The following is a 20,908-nucleotide window of genomic DNA, read 5'->3' as shown; positions in this document are numbered from 1 at the left end:
ATTCCATTTTGAATTTAGTTACATCATAACACAGTTAGTCACCAAAAAAATATACATCCAAATAAAGAAAAACATCGAAATTCCATGTTCAATTTTACCCCAATTTAAATAGTCCTGTCGGCGTATTATAATTACAATTTTATCACTTACATGTGGATAAAGTATCCGTTACCCTTTGGCAAATATGTCAGTGTGAGAATGACAGATGTTTTATTCACGTGAATAAATGATAAAATTGGAAGCTGCGCCGGCTGCGTTCCATAACTTTCATATTATATGTATAATCAGAATATGAGGGCCTCAAACAAACAAATACCAGCGTCCATGTAACGCTCAGAGGCTGCCAGTGCGACGATGGACGAAGGCACGAGCATCTAACAACCCCCCTGCTAATACATTTACTACAAAATCATTGTAAAAAATTACCTATATTTCAATCACGTGTATCTTATAAATGTGTACACATTTTGTAAGCTGTGTGATATACGAGGCAAAAGAGCGGACGATTCGTATGTTGGTATGCGATTACTAACGCCAATGGACATACACAATACTGGTTGTAAGTGCGTTGCCGGAATTTTAAGGTCTTTTTATCAGAATTTTACTAGCAACTACTTTTTTATTAACAAAATGTATACATATTTATAACCTACTCAAATCACATATTTGACATCAACAGGGAAGTTGTTTTAATACAGAACTAAAGATACGTTCACGATTACTTCGGGTTTTAATTGTAAGCGTACTAAATAACACGATCGGGACCGAAAGGGACGCCGCTATACGTGGGACAGAGAGCGTAACTTTCATTCGTCAATCGTGTTATATAGCAAAAGCTTCGGGTTTAAATCAAAACGTCATTCCTAGACTTATATACAAGCATTTAGTCTTATTACGACTTTATGACTTTTTTGTATTCGTCCGACCCCAGCTCCATATCATGTCATAAGATTCAAGTTACGAGTACAAAAGAAGTCACAACCTTTTTGTGAGTCGCATGTGCCAAGGTGTAGTTTGTATCAGAGATTTGTGTGTAAAATTTATATGATATGAATTTAAACTTTTATGATGACCAAGTTTAAAAACATCATGTATTTAGATGAGACAATAAATTCGAAAATACGACGCGATATCAACACAGCTTCAAATAGATACTCAGCTAAAGTAGCTAAATCGCAATATACTGAGGACATTATCTAACTGGTGTTGATTTTACGCAGCATATTGCATCCAAATTTTTATTCCAACAACCCTAATGCCGATAGTCCACTATCACATGTGTATCATAGAAATATGATCATAGGTGCCTCGCTGTATGCCTCCCTTTTTCTCTAACGTGAAGAAAAAGGACGGAATGTTCATACGTTACGTACAGTCAAGTGTAAAAATATGGGTGCGTACAACTTATCAAAAATATGTCCCATAGCACTTTATGTCGGCGGAATAAGGTCTCGGTACATATTTTTGAGCGGATAAAATCGATACGTATTTTTGCACTTGACTGTACATATGATCATATTTCTATGACAAACATATGATAGTGGACTATCTGCCCAAGGAAATCCCAAGTTCAAGTTTCCCGGAGGAATTAAGTTTTTCATTTCTTTTCACTTCTCAAAAAGTTAGTTTAGCATTTCTCTGACCAAGCTACAACTCGAAAGGGTTGACGAAATATAAAGCGAGTCGATTTTCGAACAAAATCGACTCAAAATATCTCGTCAAGTAGCACACGGTCGTCACCTGAGAAGCCAGCCTGCGTCCGGAGGGGCGTGGACGCCGCTCGGAGGAGTGAAGCCTAGAAGTGGAAGCCGTCGTGCGCGCCGCCCGCCGCCGGGTCGAACGTGAACCCGCCGTCCGCCGCCGCCGGCACCAGCGTCGCGTCCTCCTCCTGCCACACCACACGATTACTATCATGCTCGTCTACATATTCCTCGCTCGTACAGAGTACACTAACATGTAGGGAGCAGAGTTTAGATAGAAATAACTCAATCCACAAAGAAACTCTGAAACACACGACAGTTTTGTTATTGACAAAAATACAAAATTTAGAACGAGAGAACGGTGATTTCTCCTAGCCTTATCGCGGCATACGCCAAAGTTCATTAGAGTCCCGAAAACGCGAATTTTCGAGTTTCCGAGAGCGTTTTTATTTCGCGTTAGTAAACACAAAATATAGTCGCTAATTTTGTCGTCGCGTAGCTCCGTCGTAAGACAATTGGTCTAATCTTCATATCGCAGGTGTCAGGGTTTCGAATCCCGGTCAGAAATAAAGTTTTTTTCTTGTATTTATAAGAGTTTTTTTTTTATCTAAAGACGTGATATAATAGAACTGAGCATCGCTCGTTCGCCCAGGGGCTCGTTTCTCGAAAGGTACAAGCCTTGTATTACAAGTGTGTCTCCATGACAACCCATACGATTTGACAGTTCGCGCACTTGTAATACAAGGCTTGTACCTTTCGAGAAACGGGCCCCTGGTATTAATTAACTAAAATAACAAACGAAAAATGGACTCACCTCGTCGGCAAAGTATTGCTCGATGATATCATAGGCCATCTTGTAGATCTCGTTCTTCTCGTGGCTCTGCAGGGCCTCGATGCGGTCCAGGCCTCCACACTCCTCGATGAGGTTGGCCACTTCCACCGCGCCCTCGCCCGCCATCTTCAGCATGTTGCTGAGGCCGTCGAGCACCACCTACGATCAAATCACATTTAATTTTATTAGGTACATTTACGGTGGAAGGAGGCAGAGTCGGACTGGGAACAGTGGAAATCCTTCTTTAGTCCGTTTTCATATTATCCGATCCGATATTGGATGTCGGAAGGATTTGAATGGAAAAAAATCCAAGATGGCGCCTGTAATGTATGAGATATCGGTCCTACATCCGATATCGGATCGGATAATGTGAAAACACACTAAGGGCTATGCCCCTGATGAGGAACAACAGGATCTATCATCATCATATTTAAAAAAAAACTTAGCTAATTTTATTTTGTCTTTTATAAATAGTCGATGGAATCAGGCGTTACTTTGCGGAAATCCAAGTTAATCGTAAACTAGAACATTCCTTTGCTAATCCGCGAATTAATAACGTGCAAGTCAATCAGTGCTAACCCGTTATACTTGCGTATTTTTTACATGCAATTTCATTGGCTATACAGCGTGGAAATGCTGCTAGTGTGATGGGAACCTTTGGGCCCGGTACGACTCGGGCGGGTCCTAGTTAGTTTGCGCGTATGTTGTTGTTGCAATAACCCACATATGGGTAAATGACGAAGCCTGTTGCGGATAGCTTTGTTTATGTGTAAGGACGACGCCTGTTGCTGATTTATGGCTGTAACCTCATGACGAAGCCTGCGTTGCGGATAATCGGTTGTAAAATATTTAGTTATTTTTGTCCAATAAATATTTCATTTAGAAATGGGGCAATCCAGTAAGTTATAAACTACTCCACTATATAAAAGTAAAACATTGTATGTATTAATACGCAAGTAAGTATAACGGGTTAGCACCGATTGACTTGCACGTTATTAATTCGCGGATTAGCAAAGGGTTCTAGTTTACGATTGTCTTTTATAAACTTCAGAGTTGAGTCTTGTGCAACTGCAACATGCAATTGATCAAACAACAGATGCTTGTCTTTAGCAAAATGAACGTACATTTAACTACGTCAATAGTTACAAATTGATTGATTGTTTTTATTTAAAGTCATGACGTTATTAATGTTTATTTACTCTTACGTTACATTTTTGTTAACTTTGAGTTATAAGGTTTAAATACTGAGCTGTAGTCTTCAGGATAAACATTTTTATCTTCGGTAATGTCAATAAAATGATGTGATATTATTACGTTTAAACCTATTCAGTACAATACAGGTGCCATTTTGTGGGTTAGCAATGGGACTCTGTAGGATGCAAATGACACAGTAATTAGTTCAAAGAGACTGTAAAAGTTATCAAGACATTAGTAAACCCATTAGGTAAGAGATAACAATACTTACATTAATAACTTGCGTATCCTTGCAACTGAGAAGATTGCAGAAAGGCGGTATGACCCCGCATTGGATGAGCGTGGCAACCTGTTCCTTGGTCCCGCTGATGCTGAGGTTGGAGACCGCCCAGGCGGCCTCCTTCTGTGTCTGGAACTCGCCCTTGCTGAGGTTCTCGATGATCTTCGGGAGAAGCCCCGCATCGATGACCGCTTGGACTTGCTTCTTGTTGCCCGCTGTGATGTTAGATAGGAACCATACTGCCTCTTTGCATATCTTTTCTTTCTGTTGGCAAAAATAAGACATACTTTTTTAGAATAAATTCATTGTCAGTACATAAGTACCTTTCAAACTGTTGGGAATTCTATCAATTGAAGCACTTACACGGTGATGAATGGATAAATACTGAAATAGCTTAATTATATTGATTGTTACAAGGTTAATAGATGTGTAAGCAAACATTCATTATTGGAGCAATGTGAAAAATAAAATGTTTTTATTTGCCACTTGCGTCATATTCTATCATATTAAAGCAGATGTAATAGAAAAAAATACAGGGCTTCTGGAATCAAAGTTTTGACACTTTTTTTTTGTGTTCTTTGAAATTGTAATGGTTTTTACTGGAAAAGGTAAGTCATACAACTTATAAATACAATGAAGTCGGTTAAAAATAGAAATTACAATGTTACCTGGTGTGAGAGTAAAGCAGGGAAGTGTGACAGCGCATCGCAGTTGAGCACAACTTGTGTCTGCTCATCCGTGCCAGTGACGATGTTGCCGACTGCCCTCAGCGCTGCCGTCTGCACCTTCACCTCCTTGTGGGAGAGCAGCGGGATAAGCTTGGGCACGATGCCAGACTCGATCACCATCTGTATCTGGTCATTGCCACCGTCTGTTAGGTAGCTGATTGCCCATACTGTGTCTACTAGAACCTGTAACAAAAGATCATACAGTTTAGACTAGAGATGGGCTGAATACGAATATTCGTCCGAACATTCGGTTCAGCTGCTACCGAACCGAATATTCGGTTCCGCCATATTTTAAAGAGTTAAAAACTTTTCAATGATTGGTAAATAATGGGTACTTAGGCTCTTAATGTTTCTATAATTTAGTGCATAAGAAAATTTTGGTTTTGTATCTTAACCTACGTTATTTTAATTTTTAACGTAATTAAGTAATTATTGTAGGTACTTATATTTTACCGCATTTTTAACTCCCTTTGGTGGTTTCTTAGAATGCTGATAAGATGTCATTATCCGATGAATTACGAAAAAACTTACGCTATTTATTTACTTTGTTTATTCGGTAAATATTCGGCAATATAACCGAACTATTCGGCCGAATACGAACATTGAAAAACTTGCCGAATACCAAACATTTACCGAATATTCGGCCCATCTCTAGTTTAAGACATATTTTTAACGGTTTTTAAAGAGAGTAGAAACATAAGTAAATTCAGTCACTAGGTCTCAAGTTGCTCAAGAATATTTACTGTTAAGAGCAGACACCATAGCCACAGTTAGGGCCCATTTGGCCGGTACGAGAACTCGCATACGAGTTTTATTACATTGCGGTATTTGATAGCTGTGCCAAATTGTATGTAACCATTATAACCTCAACAGCCCGCAATGTAACGCAATATTAAGGACAGTTACTACTACGATAGAAAAGTTTAAAAGCTCTTGTTCATTTAGATAGACATTAGACATTCAATAATAGAGCTAGATCATATTCAAAGGCCCAAAACCAGATTTAAAACCACAAGCTGCACTATGACTTGGTAGATACTGGTTCAAGCCAGTTTGTCAAAATCTTTTTGCCTTCAATAATAAGCACACTAATGGAATGTCATTTAAAGTGGTTGTAAGAGGTCTAGAGAATCTGTTACACAACTTGAGATAATTTTAGGAAGTCAGTACTCAAAGCAATTACTTTAACGGCATTAATAGTTTGAAATGACCATCAATTTAATCTTTTATTAAAAGAGATTATTGTCAATCTTTGTTTCATTTTTCTTCTTTACAGTTATTTAAAAACTCTTAACCAAATGAAGATGCAATTATGTACAAATTTATTTGATTTTGCCCGCGGCTTCGGTCGCGTTAGAAAGAGACAAAATGTAGCCTATGTCACTCTCCATCCCTTTAACTATCTCCACTTAAAAAATCCGTGCCGTTTTGCCGTGAAAGACGGACAAACAAACAGACATACACACTTTCCCATTTGTAATATAAGTGCAGTTAATTTCAAATAGTTGTTATGATTACATTGATCCTGACAACTATGATCTAAGGTCAAGTCGGGTCAACTAGTTGTCCAACCAAGGTCAGTAAGTGAATGAACCTATTGCATAACAACTCGTAATATTTGAGGGATGTCCTTTAGAGGTCCAGTCCACCTTTTGAAAGCACAAAAATAACTAAATAGGTTGGCAGACAAACTTATTTTTCTGTTTGGGTTCATTTAATCTTAAAATAATATGATAATAATGAGTCCGAATTTGGCCGTTATTAATAAATTTAGCAGTATTTGGAGGTCATCAACCTTCCAAACATTTAACATCTGTTACAAAGTCATTTTACTGCACTGTTTCAAGCTTTGTCCTGCCAGAGTGAAACTACCCTCCATATGTATTATGTTGAGCATTTCATAAAAAACTGACATTTTGTTTCCTCAATATTCGTTTTTTACTTCCACACTTTGAAGAAGAAAACTTGCATAATATCCATGCAAACAATGAACAAGAAAATAAATGATTTCATTTCGTAAAACTATTATTGTTATGAACTTGGTCACAACAACAATCATGCATTGAAATAAAAACATGCCTATAAAATGTACAAATAATTATCTCAACTGAAACTATTTCAGGAATCAAGGTTTGACAACATATTGTCTGAACTAAATCTATTCTAAGAATCAAGGATTAGTTAAATTGTGCAACAAAATGAGTGTAATTTGAGAAAGTGACTCATCCATTAAGTATGAATCAAGTTTTTAATTACCTCTGGACTAAGTATGTACTTAACACCTTAATATGGAGGAACATTGGTGTAATATGTGGCAATTCTTTGCAATTTTCTCTGTGGGTGATCAAAAAATTGCCTGTAATTAAGATGTTTGTGTACAGACAATAGAAATATGTCCATAGCATGTCCACCAAGATGTTAAATTGAACATCTCAATGCTATTATCTATTAGGAAAACAATAGTGTTTGTTATTTTGTTTACAATACTTACATTAATGTCACTGTGCATGATGAGTATGTTGAGTGCGGGGAGGATCTCCTGGATGGTCTTGACTGGCGGCGGTGGGTCCTTACTCCTACACAGGTTCACAATCACCCAGGTCACGTTGCGTAGGAACGTAATAGGGATATCAGGCTTGATAAAGCTCAGGAGGGGCTGCACCATTCCTAAGTCGATAACATAGTCTCGGAGCACTGGGCCATCACCGATAATGTTTCCCAGCGCCCATACAGCTTGTTCACAGACATTCTCGTGTGGGGACATCAGGAGTTGTAGGAAACAAGGCACGGCGCCAGCGTGGACGACTTTGTTGGTCTGCGCGGATGTGCCCGAGGCGATGTTGGTGAGCGCCCAGGCGGCCTCGAACTGCAGCGTCGGGTTGTCGGCGCGAGACAGGCACATGACGAGCACGGGCAGGATGCCGGTGGCGATGAGCTCGTCGATCGGCGGGTTCTTGTCTGAAGAGAGCAGTTTGCGGCATTGTTGCACGGCCGCCAGCTGGACCTCGGGGTTTTCGCCATTAGCCGCGTTCATCACCAGCTCCTTCAAGTCTGTCGACGCCAACGTCCTCTCGATCTCGTCCTCGTCCGTGGAGTCACTGATGGGGACATTGCGCCTCTTTTGAAGGGTTTCCTCTCTTTTATTCTTCCTCAGCTCGACTGTCACTTCGTTCCTCCGCCTGCGCATTTCCTGCAAGCGTACAAATGAAATTAGTAACTGTTATTAACAATTCCTTCATTAGTTTGAAGGCTTCTGTGGGATAAAGAAATCTGTAAATACTTACGTCGACATCTTTGCCTGTGTTCTTAAAAACTTGCATGCGGTTTTTCGTTGGGTCAGTCGCCATTTTAATTGTGCTCGTGCACCGAGCGCTTAAAACGTGGTTATTACACAATGAAATAAAGAACTAACTTAAAATAAAGCTACAGGGAACTAAACAAACATGTTTCAACGGCACTTTATACGTTGGTGATTCATTAACCTATTTAACACGGAAAAATGTACAACTCCGTCGCCCCTTGGATTTCTTTTCTTTTTTTCTTTCTTTGTGAACGCGTAGACAAGATAGACTAATGTCATAGACGCAACGGATTTGAAGTTTTTTTTTTATCGATAGTGATGTCCAGCGTTTACCGGTTTACGTTTTGGTTGCTTTAATATATTGACGGAAAGAGAACGTCTGTCAAAGATCTTTAGATTACTATTTTTACATGTAGCAATATTATGGTTATTGATGTATGCAGTGGGCGGGTGGCGGGAGGGTGAATTTTCCTCCTTTTCCCCCGCGCAGTTTGGGTGCGCGACGGGTTTGAAATATACGTAGTTACAAATAAAAAATAATTGCTGATATTATTTAAATATATAAAACGGGAAATATACGCCGTTCACCATGACTATATTAACGAAGCCGAATGCTTTCATTCAGATAAAGAAGGAGATGACAAAATGCCCCGTTCCCGATGAAACCATATTAGTGGAAGAGGTGAGTATTTTGATTAATTTATCAGATTTTTCAACCTTTCTTTACTTCCCTATAAAATGGACTTTTAATGTAGATTTGCTAACAATTATAATAATACGATTAAAGCTCTTAAAAATCAGCATCCCTACTGCTTGAATAGTACGCGATCTTGTGGACCATGAGAGACCACAATAGAGACCAAAATCGATTGCACGCGAGCCCGGGGTGGCGCATTCTGTGCTTTCTTTTTGCAGATATATGTAAATCGAATCGTTACCTATACCTTTTGCGTAGCTGCAGATTTTTAGTAGTTTTACTGCCGATATATGTTAATTGGAATCAGTCAATTCATATCAATTTAACATTATTTGCGCAGCTCAGAGCCTCGTTTGAGAGTGATGAAAGCTAATAAATAATGCCATTGACTTAGCAGAGTTGGCTATAAAAACAAATTGGATAGTAGGTAATAGTATGATAAGAACATTTATGGACAGAAATAGGCTACACAGCTTCAATATCTACCACTTTTCTCAGAAATATAGTTACATTTACAGCTAGGAGAGATGTTGTTTATCGGGCAAATTTAGTAATCATACATTTTTGCTAGTCGGTATTGTGATCGATCTAAAAATGTTGTAAAAAATCCTTTCTCCTTTTAAAAAATCCGATCTGGCACCACAAGCTGTTAGAGAAAGATATCTATAATTTTGGTGTTTGGTTTTCCCCTACTTTTGGTGCTAACTATTTCTTACCTATCTCTTGTCCTGGATAACTCATTTTGCCACGGCTCATGAAAACATATGTCCACTTTGGGAGCAAATCTCAGGATTTTGATGTAGAGCTAGAGGCTACTTATTTTAAGAAAGCCGCTTCCCTCTGACCACTCGAACTAGGTATAAGGCTTATGGTCAGTTGCCATAAACCGCCTGTTTTACCGTTAAGGGGTTCGCTAAATTTTATGGTATGGGAAGTTGCATAGACCTCTGTGAGCCTTTAATACCGTTTGGTAGCCAAAATTTCGTAACCGGCTATAAACCGGGAATCTTGATTCCCATTTTGTAGTCGGTTACGTATTGGGTCAGAATAGTACCGTTTGGTAACTAAGTTTTGTAGCTAGCTACAAATTGGGAATCAAGATTTCCTGTTTGTAGCTGGTTATGTATTGGGCCAGCGTGATACCGTTTGGTAACTAAGTTTTGTAACTGGCTACAGAACGAGAATGCAAAATTCCCTATTTGTAGCTGGTTACTTATTGGGCCCGAGTTACTGATCGGAGTTTCTACCAAATCGAAGCTAGGACGCTGTACTGTATATACGGACAGAAGGACAGCGCTAACTATATGGATTCCTAGACTTCCTAGTCAACCTAGTTGACTACAGAACCCTAAAAAATTACTCAATGTCAGCATTGTTCGAATAAATCATGTATTCACAACGGCAAAAAAAAATCCCATTTTATAACCAGTTACAATAAGATAATTTTTTTTCAGTTTAGAAGCTGGTTACCAACCATGGCTACGAATCGGTAATGATTTAGTCTCATTTTGTAACCAGTTACAATACGGGATTATTTTTCCCGTTTCGAAGCCGGTTACCAAATGTGGTTACAAAGCGGTAATGGGAAAGTCCCAATTTGAAGCCACAAGTTACGAATTGGGATTTTTTCTCGTTTCGAATCTGGTTACCAATTTTTAGTTACGAAACTTACTAAACCGTATTAAATACCATCTTGTCAATAAGTTCCGATAAACTAAATTGGTACCTAAGCTAGGATTTGAACCCGCCGCGACCTCCAAAATGAAAATCGTACGTTCTTACCGTTGGCGCAGAGGCGCTTTACTTTTGGTGTAGATTTTTTTTTTTACCTACTATTAAACCAATAGCAGCATTCCTACAACGTATTTAGCACTCGCATACGTCGTTTACTAAATAGTACCTTTCTTTAAAAAAAAAACGCATTATGGGTATAGCTTGGCCCGGGGACGGGCTGGGATGGTTATGTGTTACTCCCTAGGCTGATGAGGTTTACCTTACCCACTAAAACCCCTCTGCCGCCGACTCCTTGCTATAAGGCGAGGTCCCAGGAACGCCGAGTACCTAATCTTTCACAACCTCGCCAGCATACTAAAATAGTATGTACTATCAGCTGCAAAAGTGCATGGCAAATTTATCAATGAATTCATTTTCATAATTTCTACATGCAATTTTGCAGCTGACTACCAAACTTTTGTCTGCGAAACCTTGAATTTTCACTAATAAGGTGTACCTACTTAAATACAGATTTCAAGTGGTAATTATAGTGTTCCACTATTTTATTTATTATTAATTAATTAAACAAACTCAGATCGAAAACGTTTGAAATCCTACACAATATAATTAATCGCCTTATTGTAATCAGTTTAACACTAATAATAATGGTTGTCGATTTGCGGAAAATGCGCAATAAAACTAACTAGGTAGCAACGATATTATTACATTACATTACAGTTAAACTTATTATTTCATTGATTAGTGTAGGCGCTTTGCAAGCACGTGGATATCTACATAAATAAGTATAAGTAGTTAAGTACGTACCAACGCCCGTAAGGGCCATATAAAACGAAATTGAAAACGCGAACGTAGCGAACGCAATTTTTTCCATACTAGGTAATTGCGCAATTTGATAGACGAACAGGATTTGAAGATGTGGTACAGCAAGGGCTGGAAGTTTTCTGTCGTTGTTGCGGGGCTTGATGACTCCGTCGAGTCCTATGGTGGAGGCTGAACCACATTGTCGATCCCCATGGCCCTGGTGCTTTAATTAATACCTACTGTCACTGTCATATCTCGAAATCATAGCGCTCGAAACTAGTCGTATTTGTAAATTAAATACTTACATTGAATTAAAAAATACATAAATGGTGACTTCAACAGTGACGTGGGCTGAGTTCAACGTGATTTTAACCGGTTTAATGAAACCTTTTGAATTCCGGACTAATTTCACTGATTGCAGTTATTACAGCCCTGCAACTCAATTGATATGTAAATTAAATTGCTCAAAAACAAGGTCAGAACTGGTTACTCGCATGTAGAAGTTTGAGTCAATAAGCTTCAAATACATGCCCATTCACAATATTGAATAAATAGAAATGGTCCCGTAATGGTACCCTGGCGTAACCAATAATTGTGTACCTGTGGCAGTTAGGTCTAGCGGAGGCCCGGCCGGGGCGTTGAGCGGAATATAGGTCATGCCATGACCTTTCACATTTCGTTTACCTAGGGACTACGCAGGATGCTTTGATTTGTATTTGTTTACTAAACTATTAAACAATTGGCAAGGCGTTGTGTATTGTGGAATAGTTATTTGTTTTACAAAGGCATAGTTATTTGTTATACAAGGGGGCAAAGTTGTATTTTAACGCCGAGTGTGGAATTGAAAAACGAGCAAGTGAAAGGATTCTATAGTTGAACCGCGAGCGAAGCGAGTGGTTCGAGAGTAGAATCCTGAACTTGCGAGTTTTTTAACACACGAGAAGTAAAATACATTTGCACCCGAGAGTAACACAAAACTTTTCCCCTCACTATAGCGAGGAAACTACAACGCAAAAAATGCGTTTATCACTGCTTCCAGTAGTTCTTCCACAGGTGGTAAATCATCGTCATCACTAGATTCACTTCACTTTTATCAATTTTAAGGCAGAAAAGATGACTATATTCAAGGTCAAATTACTTTATCCACTTAGTGGATAAAATGCGTTTTTACCCGCTGGTATTAAAGGACAAAACTCGTGTTTCCGAGCTAGTGGGGGAAAAGTTGTTGTTTAACAGCACGTGCCAAAAATTTCAAAATATGGAATCTTGTGCATTGCGAGCGTTTCAAGGCATGAAGGTTAAACTAAAATTTTTCCACCGAGTGAAACACAAATTTTTTCACCACACTAACACGATTAAAATACTAATTGAGGCTCTCTTAATTCTTCAAAGACGGTTAAAAAAGTTTGCATTTTAGTCACATGAGAGCAAAACCATAGTAATTTCATACACTTTATGGAATGGCTTTTCGAATTGAACCATAAAATGATGATTTTGAATCATAAATGTTTAAGTAATAAATTGACTAATTTCATTTAATTTGATGTTTACGTTAGTATTTTTCCTCGTGTTGGTGTGGCGAAAATTTGGTTCGCTAGATTTTTGACTGTGTAAGCGCACACTTTGCACCTTGTGTATCATAAGATACTGGCCACTCCCGCTTCCAACTGAAAGTGCCACTCTCGTTTACCTCAGAGTTATACCGCCTGTCAAAAACGCGACCAGTCGACCTATCTTATCTTACTCATATAAGCATGGTACGCTTACACGAGCTTAGACTTTGTGCGTAGAATCGTGCCTCTTTTTCATATATTTGATCGCCATAAGTAGGCTACTTGCCTCCTAGTCAAATCAGCTTCTTTTTAAGAACTGTCAAAACGAATTTGAACGACTTGCTTTGCTAAGATGGAATTTATATGAAATCGAATTGAGTGACGTCACGGTCAACTGAGTTACTTTATATATTTCTACCTGTCTTATTAAATAGAAATTGGATTTAAAAATAACTTAGTCCATGTTTTTCTTATAATATTATCTGATGCTTTATTTCGTGCACGGTATAATAGTTATTTGTTATACAAGGGGGCAAAGTTGTATTTTAACGCTGAGTGTGGAATTGAAAAACAAGCAAGTGAAAGGATTCCATAGTTGAACCACGAGCGAAGCGAGTGGTTCGAGAATAGAATCCTGAACTTGCAAGTTTTTTAACACACGAGAAGTAATAGTACATTTCGATACAAGTGCGAAAAAGAGGAAGTTCGAAACGAGTGGCGATAAATTAAAACACGACCGAAGGGAGTGTTTTAAATCGACACGAGTTACGAATTCCCTTTTCGCACGTGTATCGAACGACGTTTTTCAGTACAGATGGACCTCCGAGTTTTCGACCTGCCATATAATGAACAACTTCTCGCATTAGTGCGTAAAAAAAACACCATCTGTACTGAAAAATACATTTGCACCCGAGTGTAACACAAAACTTTTCCCCTCTATATAGCGAGGAAACTATAACGCAAAAAATGCGTTTATCACTGCTTCCAGTAGTTCTGCAGGTGGTAAATCATCTTTATTACTAGATTCACCTACTTTTATCAATTTTAAAGCAGTTAAGTTGACTTTATTCAAGGTCAAATTACTTTACCCACTAGTGGATAAAATGCGTTTTTACCCGCTGGTATTAAAGGACAAAACACGTGTTTCCGAGCTGGTGAGGGGAAAAGTTTTGTGTTACACTCGGGTGCAAATGTATTTTACTTCCCGTGTACGTTAAAAAACTGTCAAGTTCCCTATTGTCCGAGGTGTGTCATCACGTTCATAACTCTCTTTGTTTTCTGCGTTTCTGATTGATTGTCTCGTTCTACAGGATAAGGTGGAAACCTACACCCCAAAGCCCCCATGCGGCGGCGTGAGCGTGGGGTTCTTGGTGATCCTCCTGTCCGTGGCGGGGATATACTCGGGGATGTACCTGTTCCGCCGCTGCCTGCAGCCGGCGCCCCGCTACCAGGGCTTCTGCTCCATCCCTATTGATACCAAACAGGTACTTATGTTTAAACAACACTGTTGATACAAATTGAGGTAGTAATGAACTTGCGTTGGGATATTCTGTGCTAACGAGAGATTTTGGTAGAACATGTCTAAGAACCGCTATCGCTAGAAAAACCTCTTTCAAACAAAACAACCGCATCTATCGGTACACGGGTTTAGGAGCTACGGTGCCACAGACAGACACATAGCGGTCAAACTTATAACACCCCTCTTTTTGAGTGGGGGTTAAAAATACACATAGGTAAATGCATGTAGTTGTAGGTATACAAGTGTGTAAATATTTCGTATGTATCTAACATTCAATAGCATTAGCTAAAATGCTTTCAAACTCTTTTGTATGTATTGACCTGTGAGTGCATAATATAATGTGCACTTTGCTGTGGTGGCCAGACAGCCAGACGGGGTCGAGCCAAAGTCAAACAGTTTAGTAAGATACAAGAACAAGACAAATAGGAAAACATGCATGAACAATATATTGATAGTATTAGCTGTTTAAATGCAAGATGACATGTAATTTTAAATACGAATAAATGGAAATAATTGGAAAATAATCAAATATGGAAAGTTTATCCTCTAGAGTTAAGATATTGTGTATTTGGAATCTCCATTGCATAGAAGAAAAAACTTATCGTACGGGCTTAATATTAAAAAAAACTACCAATCGAGGTAGGTAAGGTACATAATAATGTTATTTACGATAGTAGGTAGGTATATGCTATTTATTGCTCACAAAGAAGCTTAGGTCCATTTATTTGCGTCATACCTATACAGGGTAAGGATAATTAAATATAAAGTTTTTTTTTAAATGTACCTACAACGCAAATCCATTATAACATTATCCGCTAAACCACCAAATGGCAATTATTTGATGATTATATTAAAACCGACGTCATCACAGTCACCAGCAAATAATTACCTACATAATATATTTGATGAAATATTTTGGATTCGTTGCAGAGCAATTAAATACGTGTATTCATTTGTATATCTCTATTTTATTTAGAGTGTGAGGACTCCACAGATGTATCACATAACATTTGTTCCTAAAAACGTGTGTGTGTGTGTGTGTTTGTTGTTTGTTTGTTCATAAAGATATGGCACCAGGAATGCGGGAAGGAATGCGTGGCTAAAATCCGTCTGGTTACGCGTTCCCACCGTATATCGGTTCACGAATTGTTTATTTTAATTGCGTTGCTGAACATTTGGTTTGATGCGTAAATAGTGTTGCGATGTTAACCGTGAGATCTTGAACGCTGATTCGTTCGAAACTGTTATCTTATAAACAAGCAATTCTTGTATTGTTTGAACTCAGAAAATACTCTTTACGATTTTTATGAAATTTCCTATACCTATGGCTGTTTTCGGGAGCGAGAGATCGATCTGCCTAGATCATGCCTCAGAGAAACCGCAAATTTTTGAGGTTTTATAAGGTTTTCGAGTAAAGCTCGGTTTTCCAGATACTTATTTAGTAAATACCTACATAAAGTACTTCTTATTAAATGTTTATTAACCAGACCTTCTCATACACTGTTTCCTAAGACTAAAATTTTTCTATTTTTATCGAACAAATCATTTTGCTGCTTCATAAACAGGCACAAATATTCCACAGAAATTAGTAAACTCATCATCATTATCACGCGGACTGCTCTGGACATCTATAGGGTTTTCCCAGGGAATGGTATGGCATTACCTACTGGTCGGTCATGCGCCGCCTGTAATAGATTACAGCTATACCAAGTTATCGATCCTTCTCCGGTTGGCCTTCACTCTGTGTCTTTTGAAGATTTTATTAAAAATATAAAAACCTTACAGTTGCAGGAGGCAGCCCTGATTGAGCCCAACTACCGCATGCTGCCGATCCGCTGGTCGTCATCCCCCGACCCGGACGTGCAAATCTTCGCGCCCGACGACTCCGCCGTGTCTGACGTCGCCAACTTTCTGCGTGAGGAGCTGGACATTGGTGATGAGGTTGAGAAGATCACCGTCTTCGATAACGGACGGCAGACTAGCTTCATTCACGACTTTGGCGCTAACTTTACTGGTAGGTTACTTCATATCGTTTGTCTTACTACTACTAGACAACTCCTAAGTGAAGCGCATTTGTCGCTATTCTCCCGCTATGTATGTCCCTTTCCCCCTAGATGTCCCGGTGTCAAAGATATATTGCATATGATAGAAAACTGCTCCATATTCCCAACACTCAAACAAAAAAAAAATTGCAGCAGTTTTACTGTAGGTCGTTATTTCATGCCAAAAACAAATCTTTCTTCCTCCTTCACTTTGTATTTTATTTATGTATTCTAGCATGTAATTTATTTTATAGGGTAATTTTGTATGTATGTATGTAGTTTATTTATTTGTTAGCAATATTTTGGATTACTTTTGACCTTTATTGTACTCCTGTAAGTTTGTCTATTTTACCTACTGGAACGATCCTCTCATCTACTCCAAGGTTAGCTGGAAGAGATCCCTTATAGAGATAAAGCTCGCCTTTGTATCTCTGTACCTACAAATTGTATATAAACTGTTGTACACAATAAAGTGATTACTACTACTACTAGATAGACCTTTCAACGGTAAGAGAGGTCATATCGGGTCTTTTTAACCGCGTCTTCGTCGTTTCTTTTTACAAGCTTTTATTTAACTTGCCTTGTTAGTATGTTAGTGTGCGTCAAAACGTAGAAGCTAAATTTGACCCACTTCCCGGTTTCCGATTGAGCTGAAATTTTGCACACATATGTAAATCACGTGACAATGCAATATTATGGTATCATGGAGCTGATCCGATGATGGAGCAGAAAGGTGGTCATAGGAACTCTGTCATGAAACGTAGTATCCCATCGAGTAAGGGGTTTTTAGAAACGTCTCGGAGAGCAGTAGATGACTGTTGTAAGAAAGGTACAGTCGGCGATAAAAGCTTGTGCCAAAAATGAAATTTTTGCAAAAAACTTATTTGGTTGTATGGTTCCCTGTAATTATATAGAAATACACATTTTAGACAAATTCAGGTGAAAGAATGATCTAGAAGATGAATAATATTTTCCAGGCATAATCGACACCGACCGCTGCTTCACCATGGAACTGGACCCTCAACTGGTGCTCGCTCCCGAAGCCTTCGTCCTCAGCATCCAGCAAGGAGGCGACTTCGACGTGACCCGCGTCCGCTCGACACTGCGCGCCCTGCTGCCTGCGCTGCCACGCCGCATACTGCCGGAGCTGTGCCGCGCTAAACCAGTCTACCGTCTGCAGGCCTCCGAGACCACTAGTACGTACCACTACACACACTAACACACACAACAACACACACAACAAATGACTGAGGTAGGAGACTTCGACGTGACCCGCGTCCGCTCGACCCTGCGTGCCCTGCTGCCTGCGCTGCCACGCCGCATCCTGCCGGAGCTGTGCCGCGCTAAACCGGTCTACCGTCTGCAGGCCTCCGAGACCACTAGTACGTACCACTACACACACTAACACACACAACAACACACACAACAAATGACTGAGGTAGGAGACTTCGACGTGACCCGCGTGCGCTCGACCCTGCGTGCCCTGCTGCCTGCGCCGCATATTGCCGGAGCTGTGCCGCGCTAAACCGGTCTACCGCCTGCAGGCCTCCGAGACCACTACGTATCAATGCAATATTCAAATGGCCGCTGTACACATGGGGCCAACGGTTGGTCCAACCCTTGGTGTGTGGGATGTGCACCAACATGGGATGTGTACAGCGGCCATAACACGTAACGAACGCAGATATCCCGACCATATGGACACATGACTGAGCTAGGTGGACGCTCTGGTGTGACTCTTGCCCTGTTGCTTGCTCCACGCCATATACTGTCTGAGCTGTGCTGTGTCGCACTACGCCAATCTACTGTCTGTAGACCTCTGCAGTATGCATCATCTTTACTGGTCATAATTTTCTGCCCAAAACTTCAAAATTTAACTATTTGAGAACGACTTTCGGATCATGTAGGAGATTCCTATGAGGCTGGACTGGTCCTTCAAATGGTTAAATGTTTTACGAATTTATTTGCCCTAATGTTATATTAATTATGTAGCCTGCTGGTTTACAAAAGGTATAACTGAGTAACATCCTGAGTTGTAGAAAATTCTAGTCCTAAGCCGGGTCGGTATAACTTATTCTCCTCTTCTATTCTCCTCTATCTCTCGTCATCTCAGCACTCGCTTATTTCTTTCTCATATCTTCTTTGCCCGTGTGGTGACGGGTTAAGAATTTCACCACCCCCTTTCTTCCCGTGGGTATTGTAGAAGGCGACTGTGGGATATGGGTTAAATTGTGGCGTAGGCGAGAGGCTGGCAACCTGTCACTGCAATGTCACAGTTTCGTTTTCTTTCAACCCCTTATTTGCCAAGAGTGGCACTGAAACCTGAGTAGTTTCATGTGCTCTGCCTACCCCTTCATGGGACACAGGCGTGATTGTATGTATGTATGTATGTATCTTCTTTTACAAGCGCTGGTATTCTAGCCGTAAGTACGTGCGACTTTCGTTCCGGAGGTCGCGGGTTCGAACTCCAGCTCCCACCAATGAGTTTTTCAGAATTTATGTGCGATATGTCATTTTATATTTGCCAGTCGCTTTTCGGTGAAGGAAAACGTCGTGAAAAAACCGGACTGACCAATTCTAGTTTACCCTTCGGGTTTGAAGGTCAGATGGCAGTCGCTTTCGTAAAAACTAGTGCCTACGCCAAATCTTGGGATTAGTTGTCAAAGCGGAGCCCAGGCTCCCATAAAACGCAAGGAGGATGATGATCTTCTTTCACATAACCCTTCCATCGTTGTTTGGGGTCTACCCCTCCCTCGCTGTCCGTCTACATTTATCTCTGACATTCTTTGGCCCAATGAGATTCATCACTTCAACCCATTATTTTTTCAATTCCAGTCCGCAAGCGCTCCGTGGAGCCGCCAGCCGACTACATCCAGTTCGCCGGCCGCCACATCCACGAGATCGAGATCGAGAACCTCAACGAACTCATCCAGAACGAGAAGGAGAACTAAACTCTCCCGGGGCGTCAGCGGAGTCCGACAGGATTGTAAGTTACACGAAAGTTCAAAAACCACTAAGTTATTTTATTTCATACAGTCGGACCAAGGGCAACTCAATCTTTGCAAGTATCAGCAGAACCTCAAACTAATAAAGACTTGAAGTCAGTAAACCAGGGATTGCGAGCTGGACTCCCAAAATACTAGGTAAACCACTTAAAGCTAAGACAGCTCAAGTAAAGCTTTAATGTACTTCGATAAAGTGTGGTTGGCAAGAAGACTTTACAAGCATTTGCTTAGATATCGGGGAAGATTAACTACATGGATATTCGATAAAGAACGATGTTAAAAATCCCGATTTGAAGCCAGAGATGATCCAAATAAGACCACTTTGGAGATTAAGAGAAACTTCTTCAAATAGGGTTCCAAAATTGTTCAAGGAAGAAGAAAGTTTAGACCTTGAATAATGATAATGACATATGTTGCGAATTTAAAAAGGGAGAAGAGTTAACTTGGTCCGACTAAGTTCCACGTTTCTTGTAAATTAAACAAATGGTTCTGACTTAAGTAAAGATGTAGGTAAATGGTTCTCAATGGAAACCTAAAGGACCTGAGCTGTTAAGCCTAAAACTAACAATAGAGCCAAGCTCTTACCAACACAGAATCTTTAAGACTTGATGAATTGACGGTAACCGGACATAAGTTTACACAATTATGATCAGATTTAAAGTGAAAGATATAGTCAGTTGAGGATGTGGCTGGTTTGTTTCTCATTCCCATTTCTGAACCAGCTCATCCTGCGAAAATGAAATTCATTCACATTGAAAGGGGTCTTAGAATTGTATGAAACACCTGGTTTCCCTGGTGAGGAGTAAAAGAGATTCGATTAAGAAAAAGGGGCCGTCCATAAATTACGTCATTCTAAATTAGGGGGGGGGGTTTGGTCTGCGGATGACGGTAAATGATAGATGGGGGGGGGGGTGTTTCGAAATTGACGTCATTCTTATTTATTTATTTATAGTTTATTTTTTACGTACAAAAAGATTATTTCTAAAAAGAAATTTCTTCCAGCACACCTAGTAAAGTAAGTGAGACTGCAAATGTGAGAGGCGGCTAAGGCGCATACAATACTAAAATAACTCATAATAAACATACATAAGTAATGCAACATAGATGTACACAAATACAGTAATAACTACAGATAAAATACTCTAACAATAATATTACATATAATACTAGCTGCCCGCCCCGGCTTCGCCCGTGGTACTTAAATGTATTATACATATAAACCTTCTTTAAGAATCAGTCTATCTATTTAAAAAAACCGCATCAAAATCCGTTGCACCAAAATCAAATTACGCAAGATCCTCCCTGATGGATTTATGCCGCCACCCCTGCTGCTTACATCAAATCTGGAAGCAGCGCCTCCTTTAAAAGAGGACGCCAGCTTCTGTCCTCTTTACCTTCAGTTAGCACTGAAAGTGTACATCCACTTTCTGCGGCCCCTCGTCGTAGTGCTCGAATCTTGGGACGGCGAGGAACAGAAGTCCTTCAACAGTTGCATGACGGCGTAACGGGACAGGCACTTGAC

The 20,908-nt window shown here is 39.8% G+C and overlaps 2 protein-coding genes across 2 annotated transcripts; one reads left to right on the top strand and one right to left on the bottom strand.

The window, feature by feature from the left end:
* Nucleotides 1-1,424: 1,424 nt before the first annotated feature.
* LOC125226815 (importin subunit alpha-4) lies at nucleotides 1,425-8,287 on the bottom strand. Its single transcript, XM_048130918.1, has 6 exons — nucleotides 8,019-8,287; nucleotides 7,226-7,924; nucleotides 4,675-4,917; nucleotides 3,998-4,270; nucleotides 2,515-2,691; nucleotides 1,425-1,888 (listed from the first exon to the last, which is right to left on the bottom strand). The coding sequence occupies exons 1-6, from the start codon at nucleotides 8,079-8,081 to the stop codon at nucleotides 1,796-1,798; spliced, it is 1,548 nt and encodes a 515-aa protein (XP_047986875.1). The 5' UTR covers nucleotides 8,082-8,287; the 3' UTR covers nucleotides 1,425-1,795.
* Nucleotides 8,288-8,509: 222 nt separating this feature from the next.
* On the top strand, nucleotides 8,510-20,211 carry LOC125226816. The gene is made up of 5 exons (XM_048130919.1): nucleotides 8,510-8,717; nucleotides 14,131-14,304; nucleotides 16,125-16,353; nucleotides 17,359-17,577; nucleotides 19,217-20,211. The coding sequence occupies exons 1-5, from the start codon at nucleotides 8,625-8,627 to the stop codon at nucleotides 19,330-19,332; spliced, it is 831 nt and encodes a 276-aa protein (XP_047986876.1). The 5' UTR covers nucleotides 8,510-8,624; the 3' UTR covers nucleotides 19,333-20,211.
* The last annotated feature ends 697 nt before the right edge of the window (nucleotides 20,212-20,908 follow it).

The sequence above is a fragment of the Leguminivora glycinivorella genome, chromosome 6 (assembly GCF_023078275.1).
Source record: "Leguminivora glycinivorella isolate SPB_JAAS2020 chromosome 6, LegGlyc_1.1, whole genome shotgun sequence".
NCBI lineage: Eukaryota > Metazoa > Arthropoda > Insecta > Lepidoptera > Tortricidae > Leguminivora > Leguminivora glycinivorella.
Note: the sequence above shows the minus strand (reverse complement) of the source record. Positions and strands in the feature narration are given on the sequence as shown.